Source organism: Musca domestica, unplaced genomic scaffold (genome assembly GCF_030504385.1).
Source record: "Musca domestica strain aabys unplaced genomic scaffold, Musca_domestica.polishedcontigs.V.1.1 8, whole genome shotgun sequence".
In the NCBI taxonomy this organism is placed as follows: domain Eukaryota; kingdom Metazoa; phylum Arthropoda; class Insecta; order Diptera; family Muscidae; genus Musca; species Musca domestica.
The window spans coordinates 1,766,149-1,782,148 of NW_026712409.1; the positions used below are offsets into that span (position 1 = coordinate 1,766,149).

General features: G+C 34.2%; 1 protein-coding gene across 1 annotated transcript; it reads right to left on the bottom strand.

The window, feature by feature from the left end:
* Window positions 1–407: 407 nt before the first annotated feature.
* LOC101901231 (hypothetical protein) lies at window positions 408–7,390 on the bottom strand. The gene is made up of 3 exons (XM_005176376.4): window positions 7,173–7,390; window positions 1,228–1,377; window positions 408–947 (listed from the first exon to the last, which is right to left on the bottom strand). The coding sequence occupies exons 1-3, from the start codon at window positions 7,291–7,293 to the stop codon at window positions 826–828; spliced, it is 393 nt and encodes a 130-aa protein (XP_005176433.1). The 5' UTR covers window positions 7,294–7,390; the 3' UTR covers window positions 408–825.
* Between the last annotated feature and the right edge of the window lie 8,610 nt (window positions 7,391–16,000).

Genomic DNA, 16,000 nt, shown 5'->3' on the forward strand with positions numbered 1-16,000 from the left:
ATTGGATTTTTACAATGTCACCAACATTTGGCCAAGACATTGGTAATGACTTGTTGGGCGTTGATCACAAAAAATAGAAACAAATATCAATTCAATGAACTTTTATTCGATTCTCCTTGGTGAGATTTCGTTCGTGTTTTTTAGGAACATTTATCACGTGTGTGAGAATTTTTATTTTAATATGAAATAATTTTTAGTGGATATACTTACTTCCATATCGATCGTTCACAGTCAATATATTTTTAAAAATAAATTTAAATAAATTTATTTGTGGACAGTAGTTTTCCATTGCACTCACCTTATTTGGGTCGTATTTCAGTCACACTCAGTTATAGGTCCAATTTTCGATTTTTTTGTATTAGGCTGTCGCATTTCCTTCTCCATAAAGTATAAACACCATATCCAAATAATTAGTAATTAGTTTTATTGCCTTACAAATAGAGTGTATAAATAAAATAAAAACAATTAAATCAGCTGTCAATTATTTTTTGTGGACATACATATGTGCATCTAGACATACAGACAGAGTGTCTCCAGAGACACCTTTTAAATTACGCTAAAAACAAATCATTACATATGAAAAAAAAACTAAAAACAAAACATTTAAACTTAACTTTAGTGCTAATAACTGTATCAAAAGATATTATTAAGCTCTAGCCCTATGTATGTATGTATGTGAAATAATGGATACTCGTACATACACAACGTATGTACACTTGTAATTAACATTTCGTATAATTATCAATTAAATATTTAAAAAAATAGGTGATGTCCTTTGACAAACATCCTTCTCACAGCGACAGTGGCGTCATTTGACATCTCCATCTAAATGAGGGCACAGCACACCTGACCATTTTTACAATCGGTGCCGGGTCTCATCAGAGCCTTGTGACAACGATCCATACATTCACCCAAATGTTGGTCACATGGAGCTGGTCTCACGGGCACTGCATCATTGATTGGCCATGGATTTGAAACGAAACGGAATGCAAGAGAAAAATGGGAAAATGCACAAGTTACCAATTAGTTTTCTTTTTGTTTATCAATTGTTGGGAAATAGGGTTAAAATTTTAATTTTGATTTGGAATATTTTTTTTTTTGCCAGTAATTTTGGAGGCTATTTTCAAGTGGAATGATAATAGGATTTCCCTATTAAAGTTGGAGTGATGTGTGATGTTTTTTTAGATAGTGTATTTTTTGCATTTGTTTTCTTTTTTCGGTACTCACATTCATAGCAGCATTCAACACCCAAATGCTGGTTGGATGGGCAGAGACCCTTGTTGGTGGTGGGCAGGAGACAGTCACTGTTGTGCACACAAAGACCGCCCACAAGGACACACTGACGATCGCCACGATAGACTTTGACACCTTGAATCACTGCAAGGAGAGAGGGAAAAAAAGAGAAATGAGGATATGTAACTTGTTAAGATAATCTGATAGTGTGAATGTGGAGTCATGTGTTTCATTCCGATTTCCGAAAATCAATAACTTATAGTTAATAACTCTTGGAGGACTTCAAAATACCAATTTTACTGGTTTCCCAATTCCACAGAAATACATTTCTATACATTGTTTCTAAGTAAATTTTCAGGTTTTGGATGTTTGTTTGGTTTTATGACTCCATATTTTTTTTTTTTTTTGCTTTTTGTCAGATGTTCAAAATTTCCGAAAATAGTAAGAAAATCTCTATGCAAAAATGTGAAAGTTTTTACTACGATAACCTATTTTCCCTTTATGACATCGAAAAAAATTGCAAAACTGGAACAGGGCAATAGTAAGTTCGGCCGGGCCGAACTTTGAATTACCTCCACCATTTGGAAAAAAATTGTAAATTTCCAAAAAAACAAAAATAAATAAATAAAATAAGTTGAAAAATACTTTTAAAGTCATAAAAATACCGAACATATATCGGTCCACTTCTTTTGGTACTTCCCCCACAAAGGTTCTAAATTTTAAAACGCGAAATTAACATCCGATTTCATTCAGACTTGGTACATCTCAATATTTCTACTAACACAAGATTTGTTCAAAAGATGGTAGAGATCGGACCATTCCTTCTGGTACCTCCCCCACAAAGGGTCATAGTTTTGAATATCCAAAGTGATAAAATCCGAAACAAGCATCCGGTTCTTTTCAAGTTTCACTTATCCCATTATTTCTACTTACACAAGATCTGTTGAATATGGGATATATCGGTCTACTCCTTCTGGTACCTCCCCCTCAAAGGGTCAAAATTTTGAATATCCATAGAGCTAATACAACGCGAAATTAACATCCGATTCCATTCAGGCATCTCAATATTTCTGTCAACACAAATCTGTTATAAAGCTGATAGGGATCGGACCATTTCGTGTGTTACCTCCCCCACATAGGGTTCAAGATTTTGAAAAACAAAATGCTCAAAGAATACAAAACAATCATCCAACTCTCTTCAAATTCCACACATACAAACATTTTTTCTAACAAGACTTGTTCTGAAGATGATACATATCTAAAAATCCCTTATGATACCTTACTCACAAACGGTCACAATTTTCAATACTTGTATCTGTCTTAACTTGCGAAACAAGTCATCGATTCTTTACAACTTCCTATATCCAAATATTTCTCTCGACCAGAAACCTAAGATGAATATGAAATTTATGATTTCGCATGAAAGTAAAAATAAATGTTGAATTTTCTTGTAATTTAAATATATTTAAATAATCGAACATTATCGGAGGGTATGCATCGGGAAAACCAACTGATACTCTTTGATTTTTAAATTTTATTAATAGTTATATATATTTAATCTGCAACAACTGATTATTTATTAGATTTTTGAAAAATTATTTCTATAAAAACAACGTTTATATATTTATTCTCGTAACGGTCATGTATACCCCCTGCTAAACAGAGAAGACCATGAATTCGAAAAAAATGTCTAGTCCCCGTCTTAGAGAAGGCTCGTCGAAGAAGAATTTTTTTCAGAGAAAAAAAATCTCCTTGAGTTATCTTAATTTTGCTGGGATCGTATGCTAATGTTAGTCTTTTAAAGAACGTCGTTTGATGACCCCCTACTTGTATTGACAAATTTTTGCATAGATATATGAGAACAAAACATTAAAAAAATAACAACAATGGAAAACCAATTCAATACATTATTTTGTTCTGCATATTCAAAAAATTAGGGCAAAACAGGAATATCTTGTAACAAGATTCTGTGAATATTGAAAATAATTTCATCCGAGCTGTAGACACGACATCCTATTTTTCTCAATTTTCTATACGTGACGATGTTACCAATTTTGTCTATCTAAATGCGAAATGTTAAGCTAATCGGGAATATATATACCCTTTTAGATTTCAAAAGTATTTACTTCAAGGTAAAATTTGTAGTTGAGAAAACTTCTAAGTTATTTCAGACTCGTTAACTCGACTCTATAAAGTAAGGCAAGAAACATCGAACCACTTGTATGCTAATCGAGATAATAAAAATATTATTTTTAATGGGCTTTTGTTTCATTCACAGATCTTTTGAAAATCGTTCAAGTGATTGTCTCGAAATCTTGAAATGATTTTTTTTATGAATTAATAACAAAAAACATATTTATTGGCATCTCAAGTATGTTTTTTGTTTTCTGAATGGCATTGCAAACAGATGGTGTTCCAATTCATCGACGCATGGATGGATGGATGATTCGATGGCTGCATGAGGTGTGAATATTTATATTCACACTTCGACATTCGGCAATGACGCTGAGATGATGTTGCGAATAATTCACTTTGGCAGCTTTTCGATGTACACAGCGCCAATGAATGGATGGTGTTATAAGCAGAGCATTATGTTTTGAGATTCCTTTCTATTTTTATTTTCGTCTTCTTTTCAATGAAGTGCAATTAATCTTTTTTGTCGTTTGTGTGTTATTTGTCCATTGTAAACAATGCCAAGCCTGATAGCTGGCTAATACAACATCGTGTTGGAGAGTGCGTGTTGTGTGTTTTGTTTGAATATGTCTTTCATTTAATTTATTCAATACACGAATTGTTTTGTTATTATCATTTGAATGGTAAATAAGTTTGAATTTTTGGAATGCTTAACTATTGTCTAATTCGGTTTTAGTTATGTTCGATTGAAACTGACGCGATTTCTCACATATAATGCAGCATTCGAAGTTCTAAGAAGTTAGTATATGGTTATTATTTATTGATTATAAAAATATAATCATAATTTATTTATAATTTAAAGTTTGTGAGAGGTTAAACTCACAACTTAAAAATACACAGGTATTCGATTAACCGTGTCAAGTTATACTCACACTTGGTTATGATGTTGCAACGAGTGTGACCGCAAACTAATGGCCGCAATTATTAACTCGTTGACAACACCACAGTGGTAAATCCAAAAATATTTTTCAAGCCGCAATTGGAAGGTTCATTGACTTGTTTAAAATGATGTTTTATTTGTTGGCTCACTTCCCAACTGGACAGCAAGAAAATACCAGTCCAACTAATGCTTTATTCAAAAATATTGTAATTTTTTAATTAAAATACGATACGGCATTTCATTACATATACAGGGTGAGATAAAAAAACTGCAACAAAGTCAAAAGCCTTAATTTTTACGTTTTTTTAATTTTATTGAATGAAAGCAAAAAAATGTCAGAAATAGCATCAAATTTTAAAATAAGTTTAGTTTTTTTGGAATTAGTCCCCTTTGATACGAATTATGGCCTTCAAACGGCCAATGAACCGTCGCACGCTGCTCGAATGTTGCTCTGCGTTATTTTGGCCAATTCCGGCGAAGCGCTTGTTTGAGGTGATCGACACTTTGGTATTTTTTAGCGCCAACCTTGCCTTCCAAAATACTCCAGACACAATAGTCCAACGGATTGGTATCCGGAGATTTTGGTGGCTATTGTGAGTTGGAAATGAAGCGAGGAACCTCATTTTGTAACCATTCTTGGGTGGTGCGTGCTGAGTCCTGAGTCTTTAATACACCCTCCAGAATATTTTTGCGATAATATTCGGCAATTATTCAGATGACACGGTCGATTAATACGAGCGGAGAGCGACCATCGGCTGTTATGGCTGCTCACACCATCACCATGGCTGGCGGCCAAGCTATTTTTGAGTCTATTTTCTTTCTGTTGCGGTGTAAGTTCTTGCACTTTTTGGAATATCGATGGCTTTATTTACCGAATGAAATATTGCGAAATGTTCACGAATCATTTTACGACTATTGCGACGCGGGTTTCGATCAAGTCGCTTCTTTTCATTTCCATTTCTGCTAATGTTGCTGTTTTCTTCCGTCCACTTCCTCGACGTCGGGCTACGCTACCAGTGCCATGGTAACAAGCGATGGTACGAGACACAAAAATGATTTATTCACATTTAAATGCTGGAGCGCTCTAACGATAGCCACTTGTGGTTTTCCAGCCAAATATAAAGAAATCACATTATCTTGCTTGCATTCCATCACGAAAAACTTTTTTTCTGGAAAATTCTCACCAAAATGCTTTTGTACGCTTGTAAACAATATAATGAGCTATCACTGTAATAATTTTAACTGCTGTCGGACTAGTGGCTTATAAATTAAAGCATTCTGAAGTTGGTTGCAGTTTTTTCATCTCACCGGTATATATATGTGAATTTTCGAATTTACTTTCAAATCGCATCAAATTTAATATGCAAATTGTTTTCAGCGTACTTTTATTAGTATTACCTCTATAACCGCCAAAATATTAATTTTAGACCTCACAAACTATAGGTTTTAAATTCCTAGTCGACCGTCCGACTGTATTTTGGTTGTAATCAGCAATTTCATGCAATTATTTCCAAAGGATTTTTGTTGAAGGCGTCCGATATTAAAAATTCCATCTGACTAAATTTAAGGTTATATTTATTAGTGTTTAAAGTTTTTTATACCCTCCAATATGGAGGCTATATTAAGTTTGTCATTCCGTTTGTAACACCTCGAAATATACATTTTAGACCCCACAAAGTTCATATGAAGAAGAAATACTCTCGCCGTTTATCTTCGGAAATTCGGAGCACCAGATGTCGTCTATATCGGGTATTCAGAAGTATGGGTGAAGATATTGAAGTCACTCAATTGTATAAAGTTAAAAATAACAACTGTAGGATTATTTACAGTTAAAATCTATTCCATGATATCATGTGGGGGTACATTAAGTGATGACATCGAAAAATACGCCATTAATCCAGTGGAATTCTTGAAAAAGGATGAATTGTGTTTCGAAATCGAGTCGGCCCGTGATGAGAGCCACCTGCATAAAAAGACAAAACTAACTTTCCGTTGTCTAGTTATTCATTAGTCTATGATCCAGCTACTCTTATTGGCACATGATTCGCTCTCTTTAAACATACAACGTCCACAAATAGTTGCCAACAATAGCCGGAAAATATCGAGTAAATTTTCAATATGAAGTACTGACATTTCCAGCAAATACAAGCTAAATTTATTTAATCCAAGGGAAATCCCCCGTATGAGTCGGTGAAATTTATAAATTAATTGCATGAATTTAAGTCTTGGCTGTCTTAACTTCGTAAGCACAATTTTTATGAAAACAAAAACTTTGTCGTATGAAACTCGCATGCAGTTGCGAGCATTCGAACCACAATTTGGCTTCCATTCAATTCGTTAAGTGCAACCTGTTTGACAACATTGACAAGAACATTTCTCCACTTCTGCGGCGCAGCACTTTCACAAATTCTGCAAATCGACTTTCTTTCAAGTCGTCTTGTCTTGGCGTTGATCAAATGGGATGAAACAGCACAAGCAGATAAGAGGAGGTACATTCAATGTCAGGGTTTTACACATTTTTTTAAAAATAAACTGCCAACAAAAAAGAGATGAGAAAAATAAGCTGTGCGTTCTATTTGCAGTCATCAGTTGTATTTAATTGCGCAATTCTTGATAATCGTGTCTACGTTGCACGTTGCAAATGGAAACTCGTATGGACATCCATCCATCTATACATCCATACGTACATATTTGAAATTCACATTCACATTTTTTTTTTTGCATTGAAGCAAAAACAAACAAAACTCAGATCAGAAGTTCAAAAACTGATAACACAGCATCGTTCGAGACAGTGTTGAAGTCAATCCAAAAAACACGCTCACCATAAACCTTTCAAATCTCAAAACAAAAACCCAATCATACGTACTTCGATATTCTGGAGGATCACTGACTTCGTTGTCATCAATGTCAGCCGTAACCGGTGTTGTGGATATTGACAAGATCAGAATTAATCCAGCGCAGAGGTACAGCAGGGCTTTACACGACATTTTGTAATATATGTTTATTTTATTTTCTTCCCTTTTTTATTTAGTAAATTTTAAACACGCAATTGTTTAGTTCCGTTTTAATTGGAAAAATGTTTTTTTTTTTTTTTTTTTTTTTGCAAAAAATATTCTTGTTTTTTTTTTTTTTGTATTGTCAGTTCTTGAACGGATTTGATTGACCACTTCTTGTTGTTCTGTTCAACGCGGCTCGCATTCAACTGAATGTTCTAAATTGTTCGCTGAATCTTTTTATAAATAATTTTTATATTTATTATTTGTGAAAACCAAAATGAAAGACACGCTCGGCCACTTTGTTGTTTTTCCCCGCGGAGACTTTGCGATTTTCGAGGAATGCGATTTAATTTTGAGATGGTATTTGACTGCGTGAAATCTTTCGCACAACTAACTGTCACCGAATGGCAGCAATTTGTTTTTTTGTGTTTGGTTTTTTTTTTTTATTTTAATTGATCAACGGTTGACAGTGTGGAGCGACAGAGGTGAGAAATGGCAGCAGCAAACGCCAAGTGTTTGTAGTCGGCTTGTGGGACAGTACTCTCGCATCTCCTACACTGACCGAGTCAATGTGTTTGGTGATATAAAAGTTTATCATTTAGTTTCGAAGAATAAAAAATATTGAGTACTTAACGACTTTTGCATGGCCTAGTTGTCGACACATTTAAAATAATATTTTCCCCTAAACCTTCATCAAGTTATTTATTTTCCACGAACAAGAAATTGGTGGGGAAAATATACTAGCGAGATAAAAATGTCTATTTAACCGATTTCGCTTCTCTGTTCGATTTGAACAGTAAAAACACACTTTTTCAAAAAATACTAATTATGTATAAAAAGTGTAAAATTTTAAACAAATTTTTGTGCAGGTAGTAAGCGTCATCTTTAGTAATTAAAAAAAATCCCCCACCCCCTAAAAATACTAAAACCCAACACCACCTTTGGAAGGAACTTCAAAAATTTCAAAATATACTATTATACCTTTATACGGAGGCTATACGAAGACGTGGACCTGCATAAGTATTTTTTTGTCATAGGCTGTAGTGCACATTAAAATCTTCAAATAAGAAATTTGAAATAATTCCGATGAATAATGTCGTTAAAATCATCAAAATTCTGAATATCGAGAGGTACACTTATATGATGGGTATACGAAAACGTGGACCAACATGGCCCATTTACGAACTTAACCTACCTACTACCTAATTTTAGCCTTCTATCTCCATTCGTTTGATAGATAGCATGATTACAAGAGACACACAGATAGACTGACCGACGCACATTGCTAAATCGTCTTAGAATTTTACGCTGATCCAGAATATACAGGGTGAGATAAAAAACTGCAACAAATTTTTCCTTTTTTATTTTATTGAAAGAAAGCAAAAAACTTTCGAAGCGCCCGCTTGAAGTTATCGACACTTTGGTATTTTTTAGAGCCAACTTTGCTTTCCAAAATACTACAGACAAAATAGTTTAACGGATTGGTATCTGGAAATTTTGGTGGCCATTGTGCGCTGGAAATGAAGCGAGGAACCTCATTTTGTAACCATTCTTGGGTGGCGCGTGCTGACTGCGATGGTGCTGAGTCCTGTTGGAATGTCCAAGGTCGGTTCGGCATTTATTCTGATGCCACGGTCGATTAATATGAGGAGAGAGCGACCATCGGGTGTTATGGCGGCCCACACCATCAGCATGGCCCAGGTTGAGTTCTGGTGGCAAACCGAAGGTGCACATTTTCAGCGGACCTCTTTGGCAAGAAAACACGATCATTTTGTTTGTTTACAAACTGCTGGACAACGAATATTTTCTCATCGGAAAAAACCAAATTCGGCAATTCACCCCTTTCTGCCATGCGAAGCAACTCTTTAGCTTTTTTGAGTCTATTTTCCTTTTGTTCCGGTGTAAGTTCTTGCACTTTTTGGAATTACAATGGCTTTACCCCGAGCTCATTTTTCAATATATGCCGAATGGAAAATTGCAATATGTTCAGCTCGCGAGCCATTTTTCGGCCACTGCGACGCGGGTTTCGATCAAGTCGCTTCTTTACTTTTCGAACCATTTCTGCTGATGTTGCTGTTTTCTTCCGCCCACTTCCTTAAAGTCGGGCTACGCTACCAATATCACGGTAACGAGCGATGGTACGAGACACAAAAGATTTATACACATTTAAATGCTGAAATGCTCTAACGATAGCCACTTGTGGTTTTCCAGCCAAATATAAAGAAATCACACTATCACGCTTGAATTCCATCACGAATAACTTTTTTTCTGGAAAATTCTCACCAAAATGCTTTGGTACGCTTGTAAACAATATAATGAGCTGTCACTAGAATAATGTCGGACGAGTGGCTTAGAAATGACAGCAGTTTGAAGTTGGTTGCAGTTTTTTCATCTCACCCTGTATTTGTTTGTGTCTCTTTCGAGAAGAGCTTATTTTATTGATCTACAATTTTTCAGTTTAATTATTTTTTTTTTCTTTTTTAATGACTGGTAGTCAAATGATGAAAAATTAAATACTTATTGTGCATATCAACTCTTTTTATCAAAGCGTACAGCATTTATTATTCGTCTCCATTGGCCACAATGGTTTCCGTAAACAAATACGAGTACGCTCATTAAATTGTGTTTTTTTAGCCTAGCCGACCGATTGTGTGCTCTGAGAGCAACACCAGCCATTCATAGTTTTGCGCTCATCTTCGCATTACTTTTGCATGTTGTTTACATTGTTACGATGTTGTTTTGTTGTTATAAAATAAATAATTGTATAATATTATAACATTGTTTTTGGTTGATTTAAATTTTTGATACATAGTTAAGTTTATATAAACAATTAAATTTGTTTCTGCCTGATTTTAAATTTGTTCGGCCATTTAATGGGGAATTACTAACCGCTGCAACAAAATTATGGTTGTGGGAAATTCCTTTAAGATATGAAAGTTCTAAAAATAGCACACAGGTCAAATATATGAGTGATAACGCGGTGAAATTTTCGTTTGAGAATATCTCTGTTTAGTGTTGTTGTAGTTCCTTTCTGCTAGACCAAGTCTTCATTTTTAATCGAATAAGGGATGTTTTTTTTAAGAAATTGTATCAAACTTAATCAATTTCATCAATTTTCTTGTCATTCTTTACACAACATTGAATCATCTGTGAGTTTAGAATCAAATGTTTATATTTATAATAATTTTAATTTAATTCGTACATTATATTATTTGTTATATTTCTTTATGAAATCCAAAAAAAAAAAAAAAATACCCAAACGTGCCTTGAATATTCGCTAGCAACACCTTCCGCTACAAAAAAAAGAAAAAACCTACATCAAATAAAAATTCATCGCACGCTTGACTTCACATGAAAAAAGTACCAAGTTCTTTTCAGAATCGCGTCACATAGTTCGTTGATTTGTTACTCCGAAAAGTCAACAATGTGATCGAGGATCGTTTATAAATTTTTGTTTGATACCTTAATACCCTCAGCCATATGGCTAAAGAGGGTATACATCATTTGATACGATCAAAACGTGCCTAGTCGAAATAACGGTTTTAGACCCTAGGTCTCTTTTGACAAATCTACTACGATAACTTTCGAAGAGTGTATCCGATTTGATCCAAACTTGGTACATAGTTATATTTTCGTCAAACTTAGATTGAGTTCGGAGATGTGCAATATCAGTCCATTCCTTCTAGTACCTCCCCCACAAAAAGTAAACATTTTCAAAAAATATATTTTCTTCACAGAAGGAGAAACGATAATCCGAGTTTACTCCAACTTTGCAAATCCTAATATTTGCATTAGGGCTAGGTACGCTGAGAAAATGGACAATATCGGTCCCCAATAATTTCAACTCTTATAAAATGTGACGTATTGTCTTCAAATTTCACACTTCCCAATATTTTTATAAACCCAGGATCTGGTGTTAAGATGGAATATATCGGTCAACTCCTTTTGTGTTGATAGAAATAGTAGGATATCTGAAATTGTATGAATCTGATTTATGAAAGAAATGACAATTCAAAATTTTGACCCATTGTGGGAAAGTTATCAGAATGTGTGGACTGGTATATCCTACCTTCATACCAGATTTTGTGTTAATAAAAATAATAAAATGTGTGCAGTTTGAAGACAATGTTATTATTTCACATTTTATAAGAGTTATATTTATTCGAAATTTTAAACCATTGTGGAAGAGCTACCAGAAGGAGCTATCCGATATATTTTATTTTCACACAAAGTCTTGTGTTGCTAGAAGTATTGGGATGTGCAAAATTTTAAGGCAATCGGACTCGTATTTCACATTTGATAAGAATTAAAATTAGTCAAAGCCGCACTCGAATCCTACTGTCGTTTCCTAACCATGATGCCAGGCTGATTATGTACCGTCACCTTTAGATTAGTAGATTTTGCTGGGCACCGAAAGCAGCTTCTCATGTGGGGCTCTGTCACATTTAGGGCAGGTATTATGCACATTGCTGTCAATTCGGGTCCAATGCGAATTAAGGCTGCCATACGGATCTTAATGGTTCCATTGATATGGTTTCCGAGTACCGTTTTCACCATACATTTCTCCATGACTTCTGTAACCGCGTCTCTATAGATTATGAAGGTCTTCCCTTGCGTGCCTGGCCGAAGGTTGCCTACCCACCAGAACGAATTGATAGCACACGTGTGTATTTTGCCAGTAGGCAGGTTAAGTTCGTAAATGGGCCATATAGGTCCACGTTTTCATATAGCCCTCATATAACGATACCTCCCAATATTTTGATGATTTTAGCGACGTTTTTTAATGGAATTGTTTAAAATTTGTACTTAAAGTTCGTAATAAGTACTACAACTTATAACAAAAAATTGCGTATGTAGGTCCTCGTCTTCGTATAGCCTCCATATAACGATACCTCCCTACATTTGGTATTTTGATGATTTTTGGTACATTATTCACTGGAATTATTTCAAATCTTGTATTTGAAGCTCATAATGGTTACTACAGCCTATGCCTAAAAATTACTTATAGGGAACACGTCCTCGTATAGCCCCCATATAATAGGTACCATTTGAGACGTACTTTTCTAAGTTTTTTTTCTAAGATTTTTTTTTTTTTTTTTTTTTTTTTGAATAAAAGTTATTATTGAATATTATTACCTAGTTGCTTTTTTTAATTGTTTATGTTTACCAATGATGGATGATCTAATTGTTACTTTGTTGCTCAGCCACTATATGTGTAGGCTAACACTTCGTATTTTTTCCGTTGAGACTTAAACCAGCAATCATAGAGTATATGGTACTCAGTAGTTGGTAACGAAAAGTTGTAAGAATAACACACTATTTATTGGTATACTAGCAATGCCGAAGATATGTAGTTGCCATAGCTTTTGGCCCAATCGTAGAAGAAGCTTTTCTGCACGTGTCAGATTTTAAACCCGATAATCATTGAAAATTATTATTTTTATTTATTAATTTTTTTTTTTTTTTTTGCGAAAATGTGTACACATTTTTGTGCCAATCAATTCCGTCTTAAATTGTTAATCTTTTCAAAATAAGAAATCCATGACCTTGGCTATATGAGCATATTTGTTTTGCAAATCACCAGAATTGAAAGAAAAAATAAGAATTTCTATAAAAAAAATAAATTCCTGTTATTTCTCCTTATCTCAAGTCTAGTCATGACTCATGGATTTTCTAGGAAAAACTTGCAGCAAAGTACATGGAATAATTTGAGAACAATTATGAATTTGACTTCTAGATTGATAACAGTCCTATTTGAGAATTATCAATGCCTTAACGCTTATATGCAAAGCTATATACGCTAAGTCAGTCCAATGCGATTGGTTAAGTATTTGAAATTCTAAAAATATTCATTACGAATGATGTTATGGCAGTATTTTTTTTTTTTTTTTTTCTAAATTCTAGGGATAATTTTATTGCAACATTAGTAATATATACTACAATGAATTGATTCTGTTTTGACAACAATTGATTGAATTAGCGATCAAAAATATTATAATTGTATTAAGAGAGTAATTGCCGTTTGGCAACTGGTCAATAAATTGCGTTACAGTAAATTGAAACATCAGCCAAACATCTTTATTAATACTGGTATGTATATTAACGCAATGCAATGACCTCTACACACTTATATTAAAAATTCGACAGCAAGGAGTTAAATCCAAAAAATCGAATTTTAACATTTAAATATTTATCACTTTTTAACATATCACAATCACTTTATTATAGAATTTCATTTAATATGAGAATTTTCCGATATAAATTGTTTTGCCTTCATTGTGAAGATGAAGATACAGCTAATACACCTCTCTAGTCAATATTATTAAATGTTATAGTGCACTGACATCTAGTGTTCAGTAGTATATTTAAGCATCCAATGATTGCGGTCTGTGATATCCAGTGCCCTGGAAACAGGGTGTGCCTCTAAATTGAACAGTATGAAAGTCAAACCAAAGACGTAAAATATAAAAAGATGGGGGCATTTCATTGTTGTTATGATTCGCTAGATGGTACTAGGAGTAAGAAGCAAATGTATGTCACCATATCGGGACAATACATTAGAGTGGTTCCATTTACGAACTGCCTACTGGTAAACTATGCACGTATGCAAAATTTTAGCCTTCTATGTCAATTCGTTCGAACGATAGCGTGACTACAACATACAGATAGGCGGACATCGCCAGATCGTCTTAGAATTTTACGCTGATCCAGAATATATATACTTTGTAGTATATGCTGCTGTTACTAGTTTCCCGTTTCCATAATCTCTGGCCAATAGTTTTCGCAGAGGGAATTTCACATTTCTCCCCCACTTTTGTCGAACATATTCACACGGATGACTTTTTTTGAACTGTGTCTCCGGCAAAATTCGCCAATTCAAGATTCTCAATGTCAAATAATGACTTAATTTCTGTGCGATTTTTCTGTTCGTCTGTGCTTATATTTTTGTAAGGAAAGTAGTAAATGATACTAAGTTTGTTATTGGGTGAAGAGTTAAGGCTGGAATCCTCAAATTTGACACTAAGGCCTCTGTTGGTATCTCGAATTAAAATTTGGTGGTGGTTTTGGAAATGTGTACCATAAGTGCACGAAAAATACATAATAGTACTATATTTAATACAATTTTTTGTACTGTGTGTTTGAAATCTGAAATTTGGTATAAGGGTTGATGCTCATGTGGAGCCTGGACATATGAAGGGAATTTTTACTATAATTATAAGAAAAGTGGTACTGTATTTGGTAGTGGGTGATAGGTACAATTCTAAAATTTCATATGTGGATTAATGATGGTATCTGTTGAGATTTTGCGGATTTGGAAATGTGTCCTATATTTGTACGAAAAATACTTAATAGTACTAATTTGGGTATTGGGTGAAGGGGTAAGGTTTGAATCCACAAATTTGATATTAAGGTCTCTGCTGCAATCTGGAATTGAAATATGGTGGTGGTTTTGGATATTTGTACTAAAATTGTTTGAAAAGTACTAAATGGTACTTATTTTGGTATTGGGTGAAGGGATAGAGCTAAAACCGTCAAATTTTATATTTCGGATACTGTCGGTGTCAAGTATTGAGATATGGAAGGGACTTGCTAATGACTATTAAAATTATACAAAAAGTACTAAAATGTTACTATATTTGGTGTTGGGTGAAGTAATAGAGCTGAAATCCTAAAATATGATATAGATATCACTGTTGGTTTCTAGGGCTACCATATTGAGACGTTGAAATAGTTTTGAATATAAAAATTTAATTTGGGTCCATTGTGTAATGGTTTATTAATATCATCTTTGATAAACTTCAAAATGAAAGATTTTGAAGACTTTTTGGTGTAAAAGGTGAAAATTTTCTTTTTATTCTCTCCAACAAAGGAAAAACTTAAATATATATAAAACCTTAAAAGTCGGAAAAATTAGTACGATGTATGAAATTTTGTCAAACTTACCAACCCGAACTTTCAATACCTTCTACCATGCTATGAAGAAAGCCCCTAAAAAGGGTTTCTTTAAAAAAATAGGTTTTGATGTCATTGTGGACTGGGGAAGTGTTAAAGATCTGAGAGATCGTGTACAAAAGCCAAGAAAAGCAAAACAACGAAAGCAAGGTACCATTGATACACCATCACTAAATACAACAAAGCTCGTTTCGCTCAAATTCGAACAAAATGTACTCCCGCTCGAAAACAAACAACCAAAGCAAGATCTCTCTTATTAGTGATATCGTGCTATTGAGGTTTTTGCTACTCCGAGGTATGTTCAGGGGACATTTTGAGCTCAATATTTCAACGCTTTATTTTTTCAGATGTCTGACGATGGGCAGTAGAACTTTCAAACTTCTGATCGGTAGTGTGGCACATCATACACCCAACAACTGTTTCAAACAGTAACTGTCCGTAAACTCTTCGTGTTTTTCTTAGTTTTTATACTCTTAGCCATATGACTATCGTTTGATACGACCAAAACGTGCCCAATCGAAATAACGGTTTTAGACCCTACGTCTCTTTTTGTACCAAATCCGTTTAAGGACATTTGAAGTCAATCTGGCGATGTCCGTCCGACCGTGTGTCTGACTGGCTTTTGCGCACGATAACTTTCCAAAGGAGTATCTGATTTGATCCAAACATGGTACATCATTATATTATTGTCAAACTTAGACTCCTTCTGGTACCTCCCACACGAAATGCCACCATGTTTAAAGAA

Bases quoted from the DNA above. Each gene is read 5' to 3' on its own strand.
- LOC101901231 (XM_005176376.4), bottom strand. From the start codon at position 7,293: ATGTCGTGTAAAGCCCTGCTGTACCTCTGCGCTGGATTAATTCTGATC. The intron at 1,378-7,172 runs GTACGTATGATT...CTCTCCTTGCAG, and splicing joins TGATCCTCCAGAATATCGAA to TGATTCAAGGTGTCAAAGTC. The intron at 948-1,227 runs GTGAGTACCGAA...TCAATGATGCAG, and splicing joins TGTTGAATGCTGCTATGAAT to TGCCCGTGAGACCAGCTCCA.